The sequence below is a fragment of the Pseudochaenichthys georgianus genome, unplaced genomic scaffold (assembly GCF_902827115.2).
Source record: "Pseudochaenichthys georgianus unplaced genomic scaffold, fPseGeo1.2 scaffold_867_arrow_ctg1, whole genome shotgun sequence".
Taxonomy (NCBI): domain Eukaryota; kingdom Metazoa; phylum Chordata; class Actinopteri; order Perciformes; family Channichthyidae; genus Pseudochaenichthys; species Pseudochaenichthys georgianus.
Genome location: NW_027263407.1, coordinates 35001 through 61797, shown reverse-complemented (window position 1 = coordinate 61797; position 26797 = coordinate 35001). Strand labels below are relative to the sequence as shown.

The window sequence follows — 26797 nt, the reverse complement described above, 5'->3', positions numbered from 1 at the left end:
ATTTGAGTTCTCAACATGTGAGAAGTAGAAAGTACAGGTATTTGAGTTCAACATGAAGTAGTAGAAGTACAGGTATTTGAGTTCAACATGTAAGAAGTAGAAAGTACAGGTATTTGAGTTCAACATGTGAGAAGTAGAAAGTACAGGTATTTGGGTTCAACATGTGAGAAGTAGAAAGTACAGGTATTTGGGTTCAACATGTGAGAAGTAGAAAGTACAGGTATTTGGGTTCAACATGTAGGAAGTAGAAAGTACAGGTATTTGTGTTCAACATGTAAGAAGTAGAAAGTACAGGTATTTGAGTTCAACATGTAAGAAGTAGAAAGTACAGGTATTTGAGTTCTACATGTGAGAAGTAGAAAGTACAGGTATTTGAGTTCAACATGTAAGAAGTAGAAAGTACAGGTATTTGAGTCAACATGAGAGAAGCAGAAAAGTACAGGTATTTGGGTTCAACATGTAAGAAGTAGAAAGTACAGGTATTTGAGTTCAACATGTGAGAAGTAGAAAGTACAGGTATTTGAGTTCAACATGAGAGAAGCAGAAAGTACAGGTATTTGGGTTCAACATGTAAGAAGTAGAAAGTACAGGTATTTGAGTTCAACATGTGAGAAGTAGAAAGTACAGGTATTTGAGTTCAACGTGTAAGAAGTAGAAAGTACAGGTATTTGAGTTCAACATGTAAGAAGTAGAAAGTACAGGTATTTGAGTTCAACATGTAAGAAGTAGAAAGTACAGGTATTTGAGTTCAACATGTGAAGAAGTAGAAAGTACAGGTATTTGAGTTCAACATGTAAGAAGTAGAAAGTACAGGTATTTGAGTTCAACATGTAAGAAGTAGAAAGTACAGGTATTTGTGTTCAACATGTGAAAAATAGAAAATACAGGTATTTGAGTTCAACATGTAAGAAGTAGAAAGTACAGGTATTTGGGTTCAACATGTAAGAAGTAGAAAGTACAGGTATTTGGGTTCAACATGTAAGAAGTAGAAAGTACAGGTATTTGAGTTCAACATGTAGAGAAGTAGAAAGTACAGGTATTTGAGTTCAACATGTAAGAAGTAGAAAGTACAGGTATTTGTGTTCAACATGTAAGAAGTAGAAAGTACAGGTATTTGAGTTCAACATGTAAGAAGTAGAAAGTACAGGTATTTGAGTTCAACATGTAAGAAGTAGAAAGTACAGGTATTTGGTTTCAACATGTAAGAAGTAGAAAGTACAGGTATTTGAGTTCAACATGTGAGAAGTAGAAAGTACAGGTATTTTGGTTCAACATGTAAGTAGAAAGTACAGGTATTTGAGTTCAACATGTAAGAAGTAGAAAGTACAGGTATTTGAGTTCAACATGTGAGAAGTAGAAAGTACAGGTATTTGAGTTCAACATGAGAGAAGTAGAAAGTACAGGTATTTGAGTTCAACATGTAAGAAGTAGAAAGTACAGGTATTTGAGTTCAACATGTAGGAAGTAGAAAGTACAGGTATTTGGGTTCAACATGTAGGAAGTAGAAAGTACAGGTATTTGGGTTCAACATGTAGGAAGTAGAAAGTACAGGTATTTGGTTCAACATGTAAGAAGTAGAAAGTACAGGTATTTGAGTTCAACATGTAAGAAGTAGAAAGTACAGGTATTTGAGTTCAACATGTAAGAAGTAGAAAGTACAGGTATTTGAGTTCAACATGTGAGAAGTAGAAAGTACAGGTATTTGGGTTCAACATGTGAGAAGTAGAAAGTACAGGTATTTGAGTTCAACATGTAGAGAAGTAGAAAGTACAGGTATTTGAGTTCAACATGTGAGAAGTAGAAAGTACAGGTATTTGGGTTCAACATGTGAGAAGTAGAAAGTACAGGTATTTGGGTTCAACATGTGAGAAGTAGAAAGTACAGGTATTTGGGTTCAACATGTAGAGAAGTAGAAAGTACAGGTATTTGTGTTCAACATGTAGGAAGTAGAAAGTACAGGTATTTGAGTTCAACATGTAAGAAGTAGAAAGTACAGGTATTTGAGTTCTACATGTGAGAAGTAGAAAGTACAGGTATTTGGGTTCAACATGTGAGAAGTAGAAAGTACAGGTATTTGGGTTCAACATGTGAGAAGTAGAAAGTACAGGTATTTGAGTTCAACATGTGAGAAGTAGAAAGTACAGGTATTTGAGTTCAACATGTGAGAAGTAGAAAGTACAGGTATTTGAGTTCAACATGTAAGAAGTAGAAAGTACAGGTATTTGAGTTCAACATGTGAGAAGTAGAAAGTACAGGTATTTGAGTTCAACATGTGAGAAGTAGAAAGTACAGGTATTTGAGTTCAACATGTGAGAAGTAGAAAGTACAGGTATTTGTGTTCAACATGTAAGAAGTAGAAAGTACAGGTATTTGAGTTCAACATGTGAGAAGTAGAAAGTACAGGTATTTGAGTTCAACATGTAAGAAGTAGAAAGTACAGGTATTTGAGTTCAACATGTAAGAAGTAGAAAGTACAGGTATTTGAGTTCAACATGTAAGAAGTAGAAAGTACAGGTATTTGAGTTCAACATGAGAGAAGTAGAAAGTTCAGGTATTTGAGTTCAACATGTGAGAAGTAGAAAGTACAGGTATTTGAGTTCAACATGTAAGGAAGTAGAAAGTACAGGTATTTGATGTTCAACATGTAAGAAGTAGAAAGTACAGGTATTTGAGTTCAACATGTGAGAAGTAGAAAGTACAGGTATTTGAGTTCAACATGTGAGAAGTAGAAAGTACAGGTATTTGAGTTCAACATGTAAGAAGTAGAAAGTACAGGTATTTGAGTTCAACATGAGAGAAGTAGAAAGTACAAGGTATTTGAGTTCAACATGTAAGAAGTAGAAAGTACAGGTATTTGGGTTCAACATGTGAGAAGTAGAAAGTACAGGTATTTGAGTTCAACATGTAAGAAGTAGAAAGTACAGGTATTTGAGTTCAACATGTGAGAAGTAGAAAGTACAGGTATTTGAGTTCAACATGTAAGAAGTAGAAAGTACAGGTATTTGAGTTCAACATGTAGAAGTAGAAAGTACAGGTATTTGAGTTCAACATGTAAGAAGTAGAAAGTACAGGTATTTGAGTTCAACATGTAAGAAGTAGAAAGTACAGGTATTTGAGTTCAACATGTGAGAAGTAGAAAGTACAGGTATTTGAGTTCAACATGTAGAAGTAGAAAGTACAGGTATTTGAGTTCAACATGTAAGAAGTAGAAAGTACAGGTATTTGAGTTCAACATGTAAGAAGTAGAAAGTACAGGTATTTGAGTTCAACATGTGAGAAGTAGAAAGTACAGGTATTTGGGTTCAACATGTGAGAAGTAGAAAGTACAGGTATTTGAGTTCAACATGTGAGAAGTAGAAAGTACAGGTATTTGAGTTCAACATGTAAGAAGTAGAAAGTACAGGTATTTGGGTTCAACATGTGAGAAGTAGAAAGTACAGGTATTTGAGTTCAACATGTGAGAAGTAGAAAGTACAGGTATTTGAGTTCAACATGTGAGAAGTAGAAAGTACAGGTATTTGTGTTCAACATGTAAGAAGTAGAAAGTACAGGTATTTGAGTTCAACATGTGAGAAGTAGAAAGTACAGGTATTTGAGTTCAACATGTAAGAAGTAGAAAGTACAGGTATTTGAGTTCAACATGTAAGAAGTAGAAAGTACAGGTATTTGAGTTCAACATGTAAGAAGTAGAAAGTACAGGTATTTGAGTTCAACATGAGAGAAGTAGAAAGTTCAGGTATTTGAGTTCAACATGTGAGAAGTAGAAAGTACAGGTATTTGAGTTCAACATGTAGGAAGTAGAAAGTACAGGTATTTGTGTTCAACATGTAGAAGTAGAAAGTACAGGTATTTGAGTTCAACATGTAAGAAGTAGAAAGTACAGGTATTTGAGTTCAACATGTGAGAAGTAGAAAGTACAGGTATTTGAGTTCAACATGTAAGAAGTAGAAAGTACAGGTATTTGAGTTCAACATGTGAGAAGTAGAAAGTACAAGTATTTGAGTTCAACATGAGAGAAGTAGAAAGTACAGGTATTTGGGTTCAACATGTAAGAAGTAGAAAGTACAGGTATTTGGTTCAACATGTAGGAAGTAGAAAGTACAGGTATTTGAGTTCAACATGTGAGAAGTAGAAAGTACAGGTATTTGAGTTCAACATGTAAGAAGTAGAAAGTACAGGTATTTGAGTTCAACATGTAAGAAGTAGAAAGTACAGGTATTTGAGTTCAACATGTGAGAAGTAGAAAGTACAGGTATTTGAGTTCAACATGTGAGAAGTAGAAAGTACAGGTATTTGAGTTCAACATGTGAGAAGTAGAAAGTACAGGTATTTGAGTTCAACATGTGAAGAAGTAGAAAGTACAGGTATTTGAGTTCAACATGTGAGAAGTAGAAAGTACAGGTATTTGAGTTCAACATGTAAGAAGTAGAAAGTACAGGTATTTGTGTTCAACATGTGAGAAGTAGAAAGTACAGGTATTTGGGTTCAACATGTGAGAAGTAGAAAGTACAGGTATTTGAGTTCAACATGTAAGAAGTAGAAAGTACAGGTATTTGGGTTCAACATGTAAGAAGTAGAAAGTACAGGTATTTGGGTTCAACATGTGAGAAGTAGAAAGTACAGGTATTTGAGTTCAACATGTGAGAAGTAGAAAGTACAGGTATTTGAGTTCAACATGTAAGAAGTAGAAAGTACAGGTATTTGGGTTCAACATGTGAAGAAGTAGAAAGTACAGGTATTTGAGTTCAACATGTAAGAAGTAGAAAGTACAGGTATTTGGGTTCAACATGTGAGAAGTAGAAAGTACAGGTATTTGAGTTCAACATGTAAGAAGTAGAAAGTACAGGTATTTGAGTTCAACATGTGAGAAGTAGAAAGTACAGGTATTTGAGTTCAACATGTAAGAAGTAGAAAGTACAGGTATTTGAGTTCAACATGTAAGAAGTAGAAAGTACAGGTATTTGAGTTCAACATGTAAGAAGTAGAAAGTACAGGTATTTGAGTTCAACATGTGAGAAGTAGAAAGTACAGGTATTTGAGTTCAACATGTAAGAAGTAGAAAGTACAGTTATTTGAGTTCAACATGTAAGAAGTAGAAAGTACAGGTATTTGAGTTCAACATGTGAGAAGTAGAAAGTACAGGTATTTGAGTTCAACATGTAAGAAGTAGAAAGTACAGTTATTTGAGTTCAACATGTAAGAAGTAGAAAGTACAGGTATTTGAGTTCAACATGTAAGAAGTAGAAAGTACAGGTATTTGAGTTCAACATGTAAGAAGTAGAAAGTACAGGTATTTGAGTTCAACATGTGAGAAGTAGAAAGTACAGGTATTTGAGTTCAACATGTGAGAAGTAGAAAGTACAGGTATTTGATTTCAACATGTGAGAAGTAGAAAGTACAGGTATTTGAGTTCAACATGTGAGAAGTAGAAAGTACAGGTATTTGATTTCAACATGTGAGAAGTAGAAAGTACAGGTATTTGAGTTCAACATGTGAGAAGTAGAAAGTACAGGTATTTGGGTTCAACATGTAGAAGTAGAAAGTACAGGTATTTGAGTTCAACATGTGAGAAGTAGAAAGTACAGGTATTTGAGTTCAACATGTGAGAAGTAGAAAGTACAGGTATTTGAGTTCAACGTGTAAGAAGTAGAAAGTACAGGTATTTGAGTTCAACATGTAAGAAGTAGAAAGTACAGGTATTTGAGTTCAACATGTAGAAGTAGAAAGTACAGGTATTTGAGTTCAACATGTAAGAAGTAGAAAGTACAGGTATTTGAGTTCAACATGTAAGAAGTAGAAAGTACAGGTATTTGAGTTCAACATGTAAGAAGTAGAAAGTACAGGTATTTGAGTTCAACATGTAAGAAGTAGAAAGTACAGGTATTTGAGTTCAACATGTAAGAAGTAGAAAGTACAGGTATTTGTGTTCAACATGTGAGAAGTAGAAAGTACAGGTATTTGAGTTCAACATGTGAGAAGTAGAAAGTACAGGTATTTGAGTTCAACATGTAAGAAGTAGAAAGTACAGGTATTTGGGTTCAACATGTGAGAAGTAGAAAGTACAGGTATTTGAGTTCAACATGTAAGAAGTAGAAAGTACAGGTATTTGAGTTCAACATGTAAGAAGTAGAAAGTACAGGTATTTGAGTTCAACATGTAAGAAGTAGAAAGTACAGGTATTTGGGTTCAACATGTGAGAAGTAGAAAGTACAGGTATTTGAGTTCAACATGTAAGAAGTAGAAAGTACAGGTATTTGAGTTCAACATGTAAGAAGTAGAAAGTACAGGTATTTGAGTTCAACATGTAAGAAGTAGAAAGTACAGGTATTTGAGTTCAACATGTAAGAAGTAGAAAGTACAGGTATTTGAGTTCAACATGTAAGAAGTAGAAAGTACAGGTATTTGAGTTCAACATGTAAGAAGTAGAAAGTACAGGTATTTGAGTTCAACATGAGAGAAGTAGAAAGTACAGGTATTTGAGTTCAACATGTAAGAAGTAGAAAGTACAGGTATTTGAGTTCAACATGTGAGAAGTAGAACGTACAGGTATTTGAGTTCAACATGAGAGAAGTAGAAAGTACAGGTATTTGAGTTCAACATGTAAGAAGTAGAAAGTACAGGTATTTGAGTTCAACATGTGAGAAGTAGAAAGTACAGGTATTTGAGTTCAACATGAGAGAAGTAGAAAGTAAAAAGTGGTTAGAAAAATAAGTAGTGGAGTAAAGTACTGATACCAGAAACATGTACTTAAGTACAGTAACAAAGTATTTGTACTCCACTACTAATAGAAGGTGGTATGTAGTTGTATTCACTAACATCACGTAGTTCCTCCTCATGTCGTCCTGTTTTATATGTCTCTTCTGAAACGTCTCTCATGTCAGTCAGTCCACATCAGAACCAGAGTTCAGTCTCAGTGTGTCGTAGTACTATGTTTGATCAGTTGTGTGTACTGCCCTGTACTTTCATCTGGCTGTGTATCTCTGTGACAGAGATGATGAATGTGTGTTTGGTGTCCGTGGATCAGCTGAGATCTGGCTTAGCTCGTGTCCTCTGTTTCCTCAGATGACTGAAGCATGCTCCGCGTGAACAGCACGGGAAGCAGGGCCTCTCTCGTGGTGTCTGCAGAGGCTCCTCGTGGACTCCTCTCTCTCTGGAACTCCTCCGTCCCTCTTTATGTAGATTCACGTTTTGCACCTGAATTAAAGCCGAGCTGAAAAACAAGCGTTATGAATAATGGATGTGTGGCTCGTGTCGCCTTAATTACAGACGCTCGTGTTCTCTTTCACTTTGCTCACACACTCACTCTGCTTCACATTCAGATCAAGATGTCTCTTCTGATCACAATGAAGAACCAGAAGGACTCCAGTTCTATTTCCCCTTGGTTTGTAAACCGTCTCCCTGGATCTCTCGTGGACAGATATCCATCCCTAATGTCGTCTTCCAAGCATCTCTATTTGTTCAATCTCTCCAAAAATGTGTTGGACCGCCAGCCAATAGGAGCGTGAGTGTTCCACAGTGATGTCACTATGATACGGAAGTAAACAAAGGAGTCCCGTGTGTTACAGCTTGACTCTGCTGCCCCCTAGTGGACAGAAACAATGCATGTCTATGGTTTGTAGGTCTGAAGTTGCTGGTAAAAGCCTGGCGAGCTCCACCTGGCTGTACGCATCATCGAACCTAAGCCCCGCCCTCAACATCAGGTAGCCAATCACGATGGAGGAGGAGGAGTGTTCCGTAGTGATGTCACCATGTTGTGGAAGTAAACAAAGGAGTATATTGACCTCAGTTTATGAAACAGGTTCTTTTTGCACTTCTCCTGAAACAAGAGACTTGAGTTCTTCTTCCAGCGATATCATCCAATCAGAAGCCACGCATTGTATTTAATGAGATTCATGAAGCGTTTCAGAACGATGAGTCTCGTCCTCTGAATGATTCTGATTTCCTCAGCAGGAAATGCCCCCCCCCCCCCCCGAGACTCTCTGGGTTACTGACCGAATATTGGGTTTGTGCTCTGAGAAAATAAAGTGCACGTTAAGAGGCTTATCTGATGAACTTCCTCCCACTTTAGCTCCCATGATGCAATGCAGCAATAAGCCTCACCTCAGCGACGCTGGATTAACTTTACACAAATCTGACTGTATCTGCTGCTTTACAAACAGCATACTGTAGGCTATTATATTTACTGTACTGTATATATACTATATACTGTATACTCTACTGTATATATGCATCACTTTGAACTGCATATGCTTCAGATTACCGTACTGTATCATCTTGTATCTTGACATATCGTAAAGTATCATATAAGAAACTCTGCAAGCAGACAGTAGAGAGAAAAAATGATTTACGTTTTCCATTCTTACATCTTTTGTGCACTTTGATTTGTGCACGTTTTTCATAGAACGAAACAAAGGACTGTCCATTGTTCCCTTCTGCAGTTCATCACGTCTCATAAGAGCCAGCAGATAACAGTGTTCAGCTTTAGGGGGAATGATTCTCCCTGTGCCCTCCTCTCTGAGAGGCTGTGGCCCCCAGGGGCCCCGCAGATGGGAGGCTCTGCCAGGCTGAGGCCGACACATCCAGACGCTGAAATGTCACGAAAATGTCATGGGAGATTCAGCAGCTTCAGAGCGGAAAGTCTCCAGTGAAACAGCATCCAACAGCAGAGAGGGAAAGGCCAACCTGTCTCCAGGAGCCAATCACGTTACTCTACAGGGAGGAAGGAGGCCATGTTTGTTTTTTACAAGCTACCTGTTGACTTAAACTATTACATTAGCCACCTTTAGCTTAGCGGTGGTGACGTGAAGTCATGTGACCGTGCTGTAGTTCCTTTATAGCCCAACATTAGCCTCCTTTAGCTTAGCGGTGGTGACGTGAAGTCATGTGACCGTGCTGTAGTTCCTTTATAGCCCAACATTAGCCTCCTTTAGCTTAGCGGTGGTGACGTGAAGTCATGTGACCGTGCTGTAGCTCCTTTATACCCCAACATTAGCCACCTTTAGCTTAGCGGTGGTGACGTGAAGTCATGTGACCGTGCTGTAGTTCCTTTATAGCCCAACATTAGCCTCCTTTAGCTTAGCAGTGGTGACGTGAAGTCATGTGACCGTGCTGTAGTTCCTTTATAGCCCAACATTAGCCACCTTTAGCTTAGCGGTGGTGACGTGAAGTCATGTGACCGTGCTGTAGTTCCTTTATAGCCCAACATTAGCCTCCTTTAGCTTAGCGGTGGTGACGTGAAGTCATGTGACCGTGCTTTAGTTCCTTTATAGCCCAACATTAGCCTCCTTTAGCTTAGCGGTGGAGACGTGAAGTCATGTGACCGTGCTGTAGTTCCTTTATAGCCCAACATTAGCCGCCTTTAGCTTAGCGGTGGTGACGTGAAGTCATGTGACCGTGCTGTAGTTCCTTTATAGCCCAACATTAGCCGCCTTTAGCTTAGCGGTGGTGACGTGAAGTCATGTGACCGTGCTGTAGTTCCTTTGTAGCCCAACATTAGCTTTCTACTTCAGAAATCATAACGTGGTGTTAATATGTATACGTTATCCTGCTGAACTAAACGTGTAGATATCATAAACATTTGATTGACACAGAGATTATTTTCTGCAACAATCACATGGAGACATCTCATTGGACGAGGGAGATCGCCTACAAAAGATACAACATCACTGAACTCTATGGGCGCTACTCTTCAAAGATGGCCGCCAAATGCCCCTCAGTTCCCCTTTCCTTTCGGCTCCGTCACTCTTCCTGCTTCCACGTGGGTTCCTCCTGTTGTCACTCTGCTCCATCACGAGATGTTTGCTGGACAGCAGTGAGCGCTGTGAGCTCCTCTCTGCAGTCAGTCTGCGTCTTTAGAGGCGTGTTAAATAATCAATGAGTTTTTCTTGAGTAAAAGTAGAAGTACTCAGATCTTGTTCTTAGTAAAAGTAGAAGTACTCAGATCTTGTACTTGAGTAAAAGTAGAAGTACTCAGATCTTGTTCTTGAGTAAAAGTAGAAGTACTCAGATCTTGTACTTGAGTAAAAGTAGAAGTACTCAGATCTTGTTCTTAGTAAAAGTAGAAGTACTCAGATCTTGTACTTGAGTAAAAGTAGAAGTACTCAGATCTTGTACTTGAGTAAAAGTAGAAGTACTCAGCTATTGTACTTGAGTAAAAGTAGAAGTACTCAGATCTTGTACTTGAGTAAAAGTAGAAGTACTCAGGTCTTGTTCTTGAGTAAAAGTAGAAGTACTCAGATCTTGTTCTTAGTAAAAGTAGAAGTACTCAGATCTTGTACTTGAGTAAAAGTAGAAGTACTCAGATCTTGTACTTGAGTAAAAGTAGAAGTACTCAGCTATTGTACTTGAGTAAAAGTAGAAGTACTCAGATCTTGTACTTGAGTAAAAGTAGAAGTACTCAGGTCTTGTTCTTGAGTAAAAGTAGAAGTACTCAGATCTTGTTCTTAGTAAAAGTAGAAGTACTCAGATCTTGTACTTGAGTAAAAGTAGAAGTACTCAGATCTTGTACTTGAGTAAAAGTAGAAGTACTCAGATCTTGTTCTTGAGTAAAAGTAGAAGTACTCAGATCTTGTTCTTAGTAAAAGTAGAAGTACTCAGATCTTGTACTTGAGTAAAAGTAGAAGTACTCAGATCTTGTTCTTGAGTAAAAGTAGAAGTACTCAGATCTTGTACTTGAGTAAAAGTAGAAGTACTCAGATCTTGTTCTTAGTAAAAGTAGAAGTACTCAGATCTTGTACTTGAGTAAAAGTAGAAGTACTCAGATCTTGTACTTGAGTAAAAGTAGAAGTACTCAGCTATTGTACTTGAGTAAAAGTAGAAGTACTCAGATCTTGTACTTGAGTAAAAGTAGAAGTACTCAGGTCTTGTTCTTGAGTAAAAGTAGAAGTACTCAGATCTTGTTCTTAGTAAAAGTAGAAGTACTCAGATCTTGTACTTGAGTAAAAGTAGAAGTACTCAGATCTTGTACTTGAGTAAAAGTAGAAGTACTCAGCTATTGTACTTGAGTAAAAGTAGAAGTACTCAGATCTTGTACTTGAGTAAAAGTAGAAGTACTCAGGTCTTGTTCTTGAGTAAAAGTAGAAGTACTCAGATCTTGTACTTGAGTAAAAGTAGAAGTACTCAGATCTTGTTCTTGAGTAAAAGTAGAAGTACTCAGATCTTGTTCTTGAGTAAAAGTAGAAGTACTCAGATCTTGTACTTGAGTAAAAGTAGAAGTACTCAGATCTTGTTCTTGAGTAAAAGTAGAAGTACTCAGATCTTGTACTTGAGTAAAAGTAGAAGTACTCAGATCTTGTTCTCGAGTAAAAGTAGAAGTACTCAGATCTTGTACTTGAGTAAAAGTAGAAGTACTCAGATCTTGTTCTTGAGTAAAAGTAGAAGTACTCAGATCTTGTACTTGAGTAAAAGTAGAAGTACTCAGATCTTGTTCTTGAGTAAAAGTAGAAGTACTCAGATCTTGTTCTTGAGTAAAAGTAGAAGTACTCAGATCTTGTACTTGAGTAAAAGTAGAAGTACTCAGATCTTGTTCTTGAGTAAAAGTAGAAGTACTCAGATCTTGTACTTGAGTAAAAGTAGAAGTACTCAGATCTTGTTCTTGAGTAAAAGTAGAAGTACTCAGATCTTGTTCTTGAGTAAAAGTAGAAGTACTCAGATCTTGTACTTGAGTAAAAGTAGAAGTACTCAGATCTTGTTCTTGAGTAAAAGTAGAAGTACTCAGATCTTGTACTTGAGTAAAAGTAGAAGTACTCAGATCTTGTTCTTGAGTAAAAGTAGAAGTACTCAGATCTTGATCTTGAGTAAAAGTAGAAGTACTCAGGTCTTGATCTTGAGTAAAAGTAGAAGTACTCAGATCTTGTACTTGAGTAAAAGTAGAAGTACTCAGATCTTGTACTTGAGTAAAAGTAGAAGTAGTGTAGGAATACAAAGCAGAAGAAGAAGAAGTGACGTCAGCGGCTTCATTTGCGTAATCCTCCCTCTGGTTATTCCGGTGTGAACGCGATCTACTAGGACAGTTCGAGGGACTAAAGAGTTCGCCGGGAACAAGTACTAAGAACAAGTACCGGGAACAAATACCGGGAACAAGTACCGGCCAGATGCTTTTTGGTGTGAAACCAAACCCCCCCCCCCCCCCCCCTCCCTCTCGGCCTAGTTCGGGGGGGAAGTACTCCGGTGTAAACGCGCCTATTGTTATTAGCGTCTCTCCTGTGACATGTTGCTCTGATGTTCACTGTGGTCCGTTCATGTCCTGTCTGCAGGGGAGACGGTGATCGTGGTGGGTCCTGCAGGGAGACGGTGATCGTGGGGGGTCCTGCAGGGAGACGGTGATCGTGGGGGGTCCTGCAGGGAGACGGTGATCGTGGGGGGTCCTGCAGGGAGACGGTGATCGTGGTGGGTCCTGCAGGGAGACGGTGATCGTGGGGGGTCCTGCAGGGAGACGGTGATCGTGGGGGGTCCTGCAGGGAGACGGTGATCGTGGGGGGTCCTGCAGGGAGACGGTGATCGTGGGGGGTCCTGCAGGGAGACGGTGATCGTGGTGGGTCCTGCAGGGAGACGGTGATCGTGGGGGGTCCTGCAGGGAGACGGTGATCGTGGGGGGTCCTGCAGGGAGACGGTGATCGTGGGGGGTCCTGCAGGGAGACGGTGGATCGTGGTGGGTCCTGCAGGGAGACGGTGATCGTGGGGGTCCTGCAGGGAGACGGTGATCGTGGGGGGTCCTGCAGGGAGACGGTGATCGTGGTGGGTCCTGCAGGGAGACGGTGGTCGTGGTGGGTCCTGCAGGGAGACGGTGATCGTGGTGGGTCCTGCAGGGAGACGGTGATCGTGGGGGGTCCTGCAGGGAGACGGTGATCGTGGTGGGTCCTGCAGGGAGACGGTGATCGTGGGGGGTCCTGCAGGGAGACGGTGATCGTGGGGGGTCCTGCAGGGAGACGGTGGTCGTGGTGGGTCCTGCAGGGAGACGGTGATCGTGGGGGGGTCCTGCAGGGAGACGATGGTCGTGGTGGGGTCCTGCAGGGAGACGGTGATCGTGGTGGGTCCTGCAGGGAGACGGTGATCGTGGGGGGTCCTGCAGGGAGACGGTGGTCGTGGTGGGTCCTGCAGGGAGACGGTGATCGTGGTGGGTCCTGCAGGGAGACGGTGATCGTGGTGGGTGGGGGGGGCAGTAAGCCTGATGCTTATTGGAGTGTGCAACAGATCTGAATGGAAAACAAGGTCAAGACTCCAGTCCTCCAGACGCTACCTCCAACATTTAGGACATTAAGGATCAGTAGAATATCTCCAATTAAATAGCCAAGGATGAGGATATGATACCCGTGTGTGTGTGTGTGTGTGTGTGTGTGTGTGTGTGTGTGTGTGTGTGTGTGTGTGTGTGTGTGTGTGTGTGTGTGTGAGCCAACTGGGTTCCCCCTCATTATCCGACGAGCTAATGAGCAGCTAATTATTCGAAGGGAGCGAGGTTAGCGCAGTGCTTTGTGGAGATGTGAAATTGATGCAGCAGCGAGATAATCATTATGACTGAGTAGAGAGAGAGAAATCAAAGATGTACCTCAGGATGCGTGTGTGTGTGTGTGTGTGTGTGTGTGTGTGTGTGTGTGTGTGTGTGTGTGTGTGTGTGTGTGTGTGTGTGTGTGTGTGTGTGTGTGAAATAGGCGCCTCCGAAATAAACAAATCTGGTTTTACTGAGGCGTGAAACACAGACAGGTGTTTTTTCACTGATTCTTTGACTATTTTTAGATGAAATACAAACTCAACATGTGCAAATATACACGGGGGAAATGTATGATCAAACATCAACAACAAGGTTTGAATAAATGTTGATTTATTAAAGCAAATGACTCAACTATATTAGTGTTGTATTTCTTGCACGAAAAACAGAAAAATGCTTAAAAAGATATAAAAAAGGAGAATGTTCCCATTTCAACCGATGGCATCTTACAATGACATTTTATTATATTTGATGATAAAACAGCATTTAAATCCTAGGTTACACCCGGGTAGACCATTTTCACGATAAAATGTATTCTGTACGTGTAGTTTTTCACGACTTCCTCTCAGGATTGAGTTACTAATGAAGATGTTAACAAAGGATCAATTGACAAACCCACGGAGAATTCTGTTGTTGTTGTGATTGGTCCACCGCTTGGAGATGTCCCGCCTCCTTAGCCTATCACGTACAATGTGTTGCAGCGCTAGCCAATTGGTCCACCGCTTAGAGATGTCCCGCCTCCTTAGCCTATCACGTACAATGTGTTGCAGCGCTAGCCAATAGGAGCGTGAGTGTTCCGTGGTGATGTCACTGTGTACAGGAAGTAAACAAAGGAGTCCTGCGTGTTTCAGCTTGACTCTGCTGCCCCCTGGTGGACAGAAAGAGTGCACGTCTAAAACATTCATCTGTTGGAATCTACTTATTTATATAAATAGCTATCACCGCAATAAACCGTATTTAATGTTGTCTTCATGTACATTATTTAATGTATATAGACTTCTTGCACTATTTGTATTTTGTATTTTATTCTATATGTTGCATTGTGGGAGGAGCTCAGGTCAGAAGAATTCCATTTCTACTCTGTAGCTTCTGATGATAAAACCTTTGAATCTCTGAATCTTTTGAATCTATGGTTTGTAGGTCTGGAGTTGCTGGTAGAAGCCGGGGTTTGGGCGAGTCGAGGGTCTGGCCAGCTTCACCTGGCTGTACGCATCATCGAAGGTAAGCCCCTCCCTCAACATCAGGTAGCCAATCACGACGGAGGAGGAGCGAGACACGCCCGCGTTACAGTGGACCAGAACCACTCCGTCCTGAGAGAGACAGGAAACAGAGATATGAACCAGAACCAGAACCAGGTTTATCACCAGGTAGGTTGACACGTACGAGGAATTTGACTTGGTGTCGTGGTGCAGACATACAAGTAAAACAACAATTAAAAACAGAACTATTTTAAGAAAACTATAATACCATTACAAAATAATACAAAATATAGTAAAATATAGCAGCATTTACATATAAATAGAATGAAATAAAACATGTGCAGTAATAAAAAAAACAGATATTGTTGTACATTGTGTGAATGAATGTAATGCATAGACTCTGTGTGATGAGGCTGAGGCAAAGTGTCAGCGGGGGGGCGGCCTTGTCGATGAGGAGGAGGAGGAGAAACTGTTCAGGTGGAGATATATAAACGTCTTTCCATGAACTCTCATTCATCCCTCTGTACTCAAACCTTTCAAATTCTTGAGAGGTTTTTTAACTTATTTATTGTGACGCTATGAACTATTTATGGTGGAATTGGAATGATCCATATCCAGGGGTGTTTCTGTGTGCTTTCTTCCTGTATCTTCCTTCCTGGGTTCATGACATAAGCTGCTCATAACCAATGACCCCTTGCGGGATTAATACTAGTGTTGATTTATTGAACTGTCATTTCCTGGCACTAGGAGCTTCCCGTCTCCCACTGCATCAACTACAAGATACTGGTCAGAATTTTGAGAAAAAGTCAGCATTTTGTGAAAAAGTCAGCGTTTTAGAAAAATTCAGCGTTTTAGAAAAAGTCAGCAATTTGAGAAAAAGTCAGAATTTTTTAGAAAAAGTCAGCGTTTTAGAAAAAGTCAGAATTTTAGAAAAAGTCAGAATTTTGAGAAAAAGTCAGCGTTTTAGAAAAAGTCAGCGTTTTAGAAAAAGTCAGCAATTTGAGAAAAAGTCAGCGTTTTAGAAAAAGTCAGCAATTTGAAAAAGTCAGCGTTTTAGAAAAAGTCAGCAATTTGAGAAAAAGTCAGCGTTTTAGAAAAAGTCAGCAATTTGAAAAAAAGTCAGCGTTTTAGAAAAAGTCAGAATTTTGAGAAAAAGTCAGCGTTTTAGAAAAAGTCAGCGTTTTAGAAAAAGTCAGAATTTTGAGAAAAAGTCAGCGTTTTAGAAAAAGTCAGCGTTTTGAGAAAAAGTCAGCGTTTTAGAAAAAGTCAGCAATTTGAGAAAAAGTCAGCGTTTTAGAAAAAGTCAGCAATTTGAGAAAAAGTCAGCGTTTTAGAAAAAGTCTTGAAACTGTTTGGAGAAGAAAGTAATACGATTTTTAGAGAAAGTCTGCATTTTTGAGATTTTTCTGAACAAGTCAGGATTTGTCCAAACCACGCAGAGCCTTTTCTGCGGCAGCTCCCGGACTCGGGAATCCCTCTTTCAAGATCTCTGTGATTCCCATCTCTTCCGTCTACTCATAACCCCCCCCATCAATCATTGCCTGTTGATCGTCTCTGTTTATCCGACGCCCCCACCCTAATACTCCCTTATATTGTAAAGAGACTTTGAGTCCCAGAAAAGCACTTTATTTTAACATATTTTTATATTGTTTTTTTTCTTAAAGGGGACCTATCATGCAAAATGCACTTTTGTACGTCTTGTATACGTGAATATGTGTCTCCGATGTTCCAGGGAACTCGCCAAGTGTCAGAAAACACAACCCTCTCTCTTTTCCTCCATACCCAAATCTCTAAAAACGGGGCTGCAACAGATCTGATACAGACTGATCCAGATTTGAACACTGTCCTGAGGTCAGGACGGTGGCGCTACGGCTATTGGTCAACTCTCCACCTATCAGGGGAATGAGAGGTTGGGCCACGGCCGGCCATTGCTGCTCGAAAGCGCTGGAGACGCTGTAGTACATATGCCAGGCCTGTAAGTGGCACTGTAGTCTGCCATAAAAGCAGCGAAGAAGACTTCCCGCGCATGGTTGCCATGGTTGCCCTTCTGTTTATTCTCCGCTGTGGCTCTTTCTCTCCCTCCCCGAGGCGAGCGCTGTAATTCTCTCCGGTTAGTCCACCAGCAGATGACAAACACCCACCTCTCCGCCTCTTCCAAGAGACGAGGGGACCGTGCGGCAGAGTTTCAGTTCGCCGGTCAACATGTCCGTTAAAGTTTAAATCTTCCGGACAAAATTAGAAAAGTGCCGGTCAGAGGTCTTCTTTGTTATTTATTGAGCTTTAAAACAAATGAATAACGACTCGATATAATCATATAATAAAACACGGAGGACGGAGATCTCTTTTTCTCCCCCTCTTCCGACTTGATCACGCTCCCCTCTTCTGCAGGGGGGCGTGGTCAGCTACAGGGGCGTGGTCAGACGCAGGGGGGCGTGGTTAGCTGCCGCTGACAGAATCAGCCCCTGCAAAAACAGGGCTGGAAAGAGCAAATAGAGCGAAATGAGGCATGGCTAAAATGCAGGATCTGTTTGGTATTTTGAAAACAGAAACGTATAAATATACCTTATATAGGTATGGCCCTACAATATATCATTTAAATATAGCATGACAGGTGTCCTTTAACATTTCCAGTCCTGTATGTTGCAGGTTTTTATTTGATTGTATTTACTTGTTAACAATTAGATTTGTCCTGGGACTACAGGTGAAAAATAAATTCTACGCTAACGGGCACATTTACAGAAATGTTGATTTAATGTGCAGTTAAATAAATGACAATATGTGTATTATTATTATTAATATTAAACATCTCACAACTCAAACTAAACATATAACATAGGTCTCGACATTTAGATGTGGACATTTTACATGTTATAACTTTAAATTAAAATGTCAAGAGCTCACAATATGAAGTATCTGTGATTTTCTTGAGACACAAACCCATATGTCTCGACTTATCGCCCATTTGTAAAGTTGTATCTGCTCAGGTTTAAAGTTATCTCTGTATTTGTACAGACTTTCTGAACTCAAACATGTTAAAGGGAAAAGTACTGGGGTTACCCAGAAGCTCCAGAGGCTGACATCTCAAGATAAAACCCAGATGATCTCTTTTTGGTCATTAAAAATATGATAAACTTGTCCTAATAAACGAGTGTTCAGCATGCCGCCTTGATGAATGATCTCTCAGCGTTTTCTCCGTGAGAACATCGAGTCTGTGAGTTTCCAGCTCGTCTGAGGCGAGTTGAGACGGAATACATCTCTGCTTTCTCTCTCGCTGCCAAAACTTGTGATTTGATTAATATTAATGTTGATGTAATTATTTTACTGCCTGCAGTGCCGGTTGGGATGCATTTTAAATTCAAGCCTCATCTTTAGACAATGTGAGACGTTCAGAAGTGTTCTTCCACATCCAGAATAACGTCTCGTGTATTCCACATTAAACCTCATATTCTTAATACATTCAATGTGTTATTCCACATGGAGCCTCATATGTCATAATACAAGTATATTTAATTTAATGTAGAGCTTGATATCCAGAATAAAGAAATCTGAATGCGGTTGCTTTCATTGAGCAGGAGCCTCAGATATATGAACGAAGTCTCTTTATTCCACACAGAGCCTCACATGCGGAACGAAGCCTCTCTTCCGGCGCAGAGCAGTATCTGTGAGCAGGTTTGGATTCAACGCGTAAATTACTGGCCACCTCGGGACAGGAGATTTGAATTAGCGTTGGCTTCACGCACGCTCTCCATAATTGACATGTAATCTGTGCTTTCATTTCAGAATAGAAGTCAATCAGACGTCTCCTCTGGGAGAAGCACGAGCCAATCAGACGCCTTCACAGAGCGGCTGCTCCCAGAGGACCACATCAGTCTTAATACGTTTCCGTCAATCAAAGCCTTTCTCTGATTCTTTTATAGAGGACTTGCTGCAGCCGCTTCGTGTTCTCCGTAGAAATAATAGAAAATACAACTTCTGCAAACTGAATAATACGGAGAGCGATCATCCATCACGGAGAACACGGAGACTTCATCTGGTTTATCGGAGTTCCTTCTGCGGTTACTTCATATCAGCACTCAGATGGCACACACACATACACACCCACACACACACACACACACACACACACACACACACACACACACACACACACACACACACACATACACATACACACACACACACAGACACACACACACGCACAAACACACACACACACACACACATACACACACATACACATACACACACGCACACACACACACACACACACACAGACCTCACTTTGTGCTGAGTCACAGGAAACTGCAAACAGCTGTGTGTGCAAACTGACGTCTGCAAATATATAAAATACAGCGTATTTAAAGGTCCCATGTCATTTCTACTGATTATAATTCCATTGTTTACTAGAATAGATTTACATCTCACACAGCATCTGTATCTCTCTCTCTATCCATCTATACAACCTGACACCCTACTTATAAAGGTGTATTCTACATGAAGTGTTCACCTGTCGTCGTGCTAGCTCGATGAAGCCGCTGCACTCCTCCAGGTACGACGTGATGTCGGTGTCGGGGATGTCGAGGATCTGCAGCGTTTTATAAACCAGCTGATCTGGGAGCAGGTTAGAGACTCCGTACGCCACGTTCAGAACGTGAGTCACCTGACAGGAAGAAGAGACGACACTGAGGACAACACAACGCCATAGAAGTGACTCTTTCTGTAAAGTGATTGAAAGTGTGCTCTCTATCGCCCCCTGGTGAACGGTAGGGACAAAGTCACAAATAGTACCTGATGTTCATTTGCTCTTGCTTTTACAAACACATTTCGAATTGGCTTTCATTAGCCCCGCCTCTTCTGAAGTCGGCCATCTTGAATGTTGAGCGTTTTTCCAGTATCGTTAGCTAATGTTCTCACTTTTAAAACCCTTCATTCCGATACGCTCCAATATTCACAACATTGTGTACACACATTGCTCTTGTTGTTCTGAACATATTTTAAATCGGCTTTCATTAGCCCCGCCTCCTCGAAAGTCGGCCATTTTGAATAATATGCGTTTTGCCTCTATTTTTAGCTCCTCTTACAGAGTATATCGTAAAATGTAGATTTTAGGAGGGTATTAGCTCATGTCAAATGTAAAGATAAATTGGGATGGAATATTCGATAGCTTAAAGTAGCTAGGCACCGCCCAACCGGAATTCGGTCATTTTGAATAATTTGCGATATCTTTTCCCTGTATTTCAGCATATTTTGACGATCAACATGTCAAATGATGCTGAAGTATTTGCTTCAACTGCTCCAATATCCACAAAAACACACTGCTGAACATATTTCAAGATGGTTTTCATTAGCGCCGTCCACCCTAGTCTGCCATTTTTTTTAATTAGCATTTTTCCTGTATTTAAGCAAACTTTTACCAACTCCACCGAAATAATAGATTGGAAAAAATCTGAATACTCAGTTCTTAAATGTGACTTTAAATTACGAAGGATAAGTCGCTAGCGCTAACGATGAGGTCATAGCTCCAAGAAAAACTGACTGACTTCATTTGAAAACGACTGTTTTTGCAGGAGAGATAGAGATGGATGTTCTGTCTTCAATTAAATTGATGATGCAACAGAGCCTTAGAGGGCAGAGAGGAAGAGGAGGGACGAGGGAGAAAGATGGAGGGATAAGAGGGCGGAAAAGGGGGAGACAGATGGCTGGAATTCACTTAGCAGCTTCTGTCTACTCTCACTTAAATACAGTTTACCTCAGAGAGCCTCAACATCTGCCGTAACATCCATCCTATTCTACAAGCTAAAGGAAAGTCTGGCTTTATAAAGTTATTTTCTAAGTGATTTAAAGTGTCCTAAAGTAAAACAAATAGCCAAATAATAACAATCTCTCTTTGATAAACATGTTCTGAAAAAAGCATGCACCAAGAAAATGCTTTCAGAACGGCTTACTTGTGCAAAAAGAACAATTCTAAATAAATATAGAATATATTAAAATGTGCCCTCACTGTGAATACCCAAGCCCCTGCATGCCCCGATCAGTAACTTTGAACATGTCTACACACTTCATGTTGTTCCTGATCTTTGTAATGATCTACTCTCAATTCACACCGACCCCTTCCCAACAAAGTGTGGGTTCTGATTCTTAAACTGAGTCGGATAATATAGTTTGAAAGAGTAATAAACCCAGAGGAAGCACCGTCTCGTTTCCAACACGCTGGTGTTTTGACCCCGCTCACTGACCTTAAGCCTCTGCAGGGTTTCCTCGTCGTGCGCCGCATCCTGAGAACCTGAGACACAGAAACAGCTTCATCACATTCTGCTCAGCAAAACTTCTATTTTTAAATAAAGCGTCAGATATTCGAATTCTGAGGGGAAAAAGTCGAAATCTAAGAACAAAATTCTGAAATCTGAGGAAAAAAATCTGAAATTCAAATTCTGAGGAAAAAAGTCAAAACATGAGGAAAAAAGTCAAAACATTAGGAAAAAAGTCAAAACATGAGAAAAAGTCAAAACATTAGGAAAAAAGTCAAAACATGAGGAAAAAAGTCAAAACATGAGGAAAAAAGTCAAAACATGAGGAAAAGTCAAAACATGAGGAAAAAAGTCAAAACATGAGAAAAGTCAAAACATGAGGAAAAGTCAAAACATTAGGAAAAAAGTCAAAACATGAAAAAAGTCAAAACATGAGGAAAAAAGTCAAAACATGAGAAAAGTCAAAACATGAGGAAAAAAGTCAAAACATTAGGAAAAAAGTCAAAACATTAGGAAAAAAGTCAAAACATGAAAAAAGTCAAAACATTAGGAAAAAAGTCAAAACATGAGAAAAGTCAAAACATGAGGAAAAGTCAAAACATGAAAAAAGTCAAAACATTAGGAAAAAAGTCAAAACATGAGGAAAAAAGTCAAAACATGAGAAAAAGTCAAAACATGAGGAAAAAAGTCAAAACATGAGAAAAAGTCAAAACATGAGGAAAAGTCAAAACATGAAAAAAGTCAAAACATGAGGAAAAAAGTCAAAACATGAGGAAAAAAGTCAAAACATGAGAAAAAGTCAAAACATGAGGAAAAAGTCAAAACATGAGAAATCAAAACATGAGGAAAAGTCAAAACATGAGGAAAAGTCAAAACATGAGAAAAAGTCAAAACATGAGAAAAAGTCAAAACATGAGGAAAAAGTCAAAACATTAGGAAAAAAGTCAAAACATGAGGAAAAAAGTCAAAACATGAGAAAAAGTCAAAACATGAGAAAAGTCAAAACATGAGGAAAAAAGTCAAAACATGAGAAAGTCAAAACATGAGGAAAAGTCAAACATGAGAGAAAAAAGTCAAAACATGAGAGAAAAAAGTCAAAACATGAGAAAAAGTCAAAACATGAGAAAGTCAAAACATGAGGAAAAAAGTCAAAACATGAGGAAAAAAGTCAAAACATGAGAAAAAGTCAAAACATGAGGAAAAAAGTCAAAACATGAGGAAAAAAGTCAAAACATGAGGAAAAGTCAAAACATGAGAAAAAGTCAAAACATTAGGAAAAAAACTAAATAGACAGAGGAAAAAAGTCAAAACATGAGAAAAAGTCAAAACATGAGGAAAAAAGTCAAAACATGAGAAAAAGTCAAAACATGAGAAAAAGTCAAAACATGAGGAAAAGTCAAAACATGAGGAAAAAAGTAAAAACATGAGAAAAAGTCAAAACATGAGGAAAAAAGTAAAAACATGAGGAAAAAAGTCAAAACATGAGGAAAAAAGTCAAAACATGAGAAAAAGTCAAAACATGAGGAAAAGTCAAAACATGAGGAAAAAAGTCAAAACATGAGAAAAAGTCAAAACATGAGGAAAAGTCAAAATCTGGGGGGGGGGATCAGAAATTTGAAAAAAAGCCAAAACTGGAAAAACAAGTCTAAATCTCAGAAAAAAGTCAAATGAGACAAAACGCATGTCAGAACTTTGAATTCTGGGAAAATTGTCAAAATATGAGAAAAAGTTCTGCAGTGAATTTACAGAGAAATCACCCTGAAAATGTGTTTATTTGGTGGTTCTGTGCTCTCTGATGGAAGAACATCGTCCAGCGTCTCCTTTCATTTCCTATGGGGAACGACTCAGGTGTTACAAAGTGAACTAAACCTCAGAAACCTCAGGGCCCGGCGCCACGAGGGGGCAAAAGGGGGCATTACCCCTCAGTTGTATTCTTTGCCCCCTCACCTTGAGCATCATTCATCCATCAACAAGTACAATAAATGTCACAATTATTAAATAACTTTAAATAATTATTTCCCCCAAGACACGTTACTGTGTTTGGATCAGATATGTGGGCATGCAGTCAAGCAACGTGTAAACAAGCCTCAACCCAAGTGAGCTTGTAATCTTAATGTTAGCGTGTGTGCTAGCTGTAAACACAGTCGGATGGGGGACCAAAACATCCCCGTTTTCCGGGCTAAGTCCCCGTTTCCGGTGGCCGGTACCCGGTTCAAGCTCCCGAAAATGTTCCCGTTTTTGAACGTGCGTTAAAAAAAACAGAGCAAGGTGAAATCAAATGTTACATGTCAGTAAAAACAGAGTAACAGGGTTGTGCCTTTTGTGACAAAAGAAACTCGGCTGGTAGTGTCAACTAAATCCATTACAACAAACGTGCTTTAAACGAGGTAAGTTACGAATGTATGTTCTCAATGGCCACGTGTGGGATTGAATATTAAATTAGTTTAGATGTATTTTCCCCAGGGGGAAGTTCATGTTCACAGCTCTGTGGAAACAAGATGACATCAACAACAATAAGACAGAGCACTGCAGAAAGCACCACACATGATGGTACTTGTTATTATTGAGGGCTGCCTGTAGGGATCAGGCGTTTGCCAAAGCCAGCCCTTTCACTAGAATAATAATGTTATTATATAAACCGTATTGGTGCAATGAGCGACATCTAGTGGCGGATTGTGGAACATGGATCTGATTGTTCTCATGGCAGCTAGACTCTAGAGGCAAACCAATATTACACTTGGTTTATATATCAGTCACTTTCTCACGAAAGGCCAGGTTTTAGGCCGTGGTCTGAACATGCCATCCTGAAAATAAAAAATCAACCAGATTAATGTTTCTTTAATCCTGACCTGACGAGAGTAGATAGTGAGTGAGTCAATCCGATAGGAAGACGAGTTAAGGGACAGAGGAGAAAAGGTTATGGTCTAATTACAGAGTCCATCGATAAATGGAGGAGATCAATGTTAGTCTGTGAACCAAAGTGCAGCCGTCTGATAAAGAGCTATCTGTTATTGAAGATCAGAGGAACAGAACGAGAGGGGTGCATCCGGAATAACAATAAAGAAGCAAAGAGGCTGTAGAGCAGTGAGAAGGAAAAAAGCTCGGTGTGTCAAATCATTTCATTGCCAGTATTTTTCGTTGTTGTGAAAAAAAATCGTCCCCTCTGATTTTTTAACAGCCACCTCAGTCATTTCATCCCGGAGCCGGCCCTGCCTCATTCATGCGTCTGCTCAGCAAAACTTCTATTTTCAAATAAAGCGCCCCCTGCAGGCTGATGATAACCCCCCCCCTGTTAACATGAATATTTATCACCAGCTCCCCGGGTTTGCCTCAGAGACAAATCCAGCGTTTAGTTCAGTGTCATCAGTTCTGTTAAACCTGTAAACACTGATTCATCTTTTAGGAAGGGCTGCCAGGTGTGAGGAAAATATCCAATAACATTACAAATAAAACAGATATTAAAACTGTAATCAGTTCGGCTTCTTGTGCTGCTTTCAGCGTACTGCTAAAATAAATTGCTTTCTGAATGAAATGATTCCTCGTTTGTTATTTTACAAATGGATCTGAACACAAGAGGCACCAATAAAAAGCAGAAAGAGGATTTTAAATTGCAGGTTTCTCCTGTTTTAATGAACTCAAAATATAATCTGTAGCAGAATGTGTTTACTGCACAAGGTAACATGTTGTGCAGCCCTACTTTAAAGTCATTTATTACATGGCTTAGTTGAATACTCGATTCTGATTGGTCAATTCAGAACAAGTGACACGTTAATCCAGAACAGACAGACCGCTGTCAAGCACTTATTGACCGTAGTTAAGGACGCTCACATCTGCACAAACAAGTCCGTTCGATTTAACTGCATACAATTTGCCCGAAAAGCAAACTGCATGCCGATCTAGATCCCTCCGCTTCGCGTCGGGCTCCTGATCTGCCTGTCGGTGTTCTTTTCCCCATTATGACCGCGTTGTTGCACATTATCCCTTACTTATCATCAAGCCAAACATCAGCCGGTTCCAGCTTCTAAAATATAGTTGGTTGATCACTAAAGTCCACAGGATATTTTCTCAATTTTCTGATATTTAAATCACAAATACAATCTAAGGATAAACTAAAAATGAGAACCTTCCTTGTTCCTGGTTCTTACGAAGAAAGCAATGCAACTTGTCTCCTTGCTCCGAGAGGCTTTAAGACCTTTCTACAGGTTTGAAGTTCGGGTTCGGGGAATCTAAAAAAGAAAGTTGTTTAGTTAGTTGTTTAGTTAGTTGGTTAGTTAGTTGCGGCGGCCCTCAGAGACAGGAAGCGGCGGCCCTCAGAGACAGGAAGCGGCGGCCCTCGGAGACAGGAAGCGGCGGCCCTCGGAGACAGGAAGCGGCGGCCCTCGGAGACAGGAAGCGGTGGCCCTTAGAGACAGGAAGCGGCGGCCCTCGGAGACAGGAAGCGGTGGCCCTCAGAGACAGGAAGCAGCGGCCCTCGGAGACAGGAAGCGGCGGCCCTCGGAGACAGGAAGCGGCGGCCCTCGGAGACAGGAAGCGGCGGCCCTCGGAGACAGGAAGCGGCGGCCCTCGGAGACAGGAAGCGGCGGCCCTCAGAGACAGGAAGCGGCGGCCCTCAGAGACAGGAAGCGGCGGCCCTCAGAGACAGGAAGCGGCGGCCCTCAGAGACAGGAAGCAGCGGCCCTCAGAGACAGGAGCCACGCTGATTTAATGCCTAATGCACCACATGGAGAATACCTCCGAGTCTGAAGGGGAGTGTGTTGGAGATCAGATGAAGAGGAAACTTTGAAAAGACACATCTCGACGCAGGACGACTTCACAGCATTTCTGAAGACAAGGGGAACAAATGCAGTCTGACAGACAACAGACCTCAGTTTAATAGAGGAGCAAATGGTTTATAAGGCACTTTGATGTTAGAAATAGAAGTACTTTTGGCAGCTTTGTCTGAAGTTGTTTACTAACTGTAAAGGAAAAGGAGATGAAACCCTCCTGTTGTTTCTCACTGACTTCGTTCTCCTTAAACAAAAACATCGATCACCACCAGAGTTCATTCAACTCCTGTTAGGCTGCAAGCAGTGTCTTAAGGCTTAGACAGGCTTCTGAGGAAGAAGTCCAGATCTGGACTATTAGTAGTAGTACTACTACTAGTACTAGTACTAGTAGTAGTAGTAGTAGTAGCAGTAATATAATAATCATAATAATAATAATAATCCTTATATTTATTATAGCGCTTTATCAAAGACTCTCAAAGCGCTTTACAAATACACATTACACACACAGATCATACATGTAATGGTCATCTACTGTGGACAATAGCCACAGGAGCAAATTCGGGTGAAGTGTCTTGCCCAAGGACACACTGGCCTGACGCAGTGGGGCGGGAGCAGGTTTTGAACTGAAGTTCCCCAATGCCCCCTTGATCTGATGATCAAACGCACAGACCACTGCGCCACCCGTCCAAATATATTACCCAGCAGTAGGAGTATTAATAGTAGGGTTGCCAGAAACTGACCATGATCAAAATCGATTATTCGGCAGCCCTGGCGAATAATAATCGACTAATCGACCGACCCCCCCCCCCCATTAATAATAGCAGCATTGCAATAAATAAATTGTGCGCGCATCGCGCATCTTCAAATGGATGCACTCAAAACGCATTGTTGAGGTTGAGCTGTGAGAGACCAACGTCTTTTCGCAGAGCTTGCATTTAACTTCCTTTGGACTTGTACGTTCGAAGTAGTTCCACGAGGAACTCTTTTTACCTGCCGCTTTGTTCATCTTTAGTCGCACGTGTGAGGGAGAGGGGGGGGGGGGGGGGGGGGGGTCGGTGTGTAGCTGCTGCAGCAGCAGTCTGCTCTGCACGCAGGCTTCCT

The 26797-nt window shown here is 40.4% G+C and overlaps 1 protein-coding gene across 2 annotated transcripts in view; it reads right to left on the bottom strand.

Annotated features, from left to right (window-relative positions):
- Positions 1-13799: 13799 nt before the first annotated feature.
- The window catches only part of LOC117444641 (dual specificity protein phosphatase 19-like), a 20033-nt gene continuing 7035 nt past the window's right edge, over positions 13800-26797 (bottom strand). For both annotated transcript variants that reach the window (XM_034080086.2, XM_034080085.2), the window contains exons 3-5: positions 20919-20965; positions 19190-19342; positions 13800-14793 (exon numbers count right to left, since the gene is read on the bottom strand). In XM_034080086.2, coding sequence (XP_033935977.1) covers positions 14611-14793; positions 19190-19342; positions 20919-20965 — 383 coding nt within the window. In that variant the 3' untranslated portion in view covers positions 13800-14610. The remainder of the gene's footprint in view (positions 14794-19189; positions 19343-20918; positions 20966-26797) is intronic.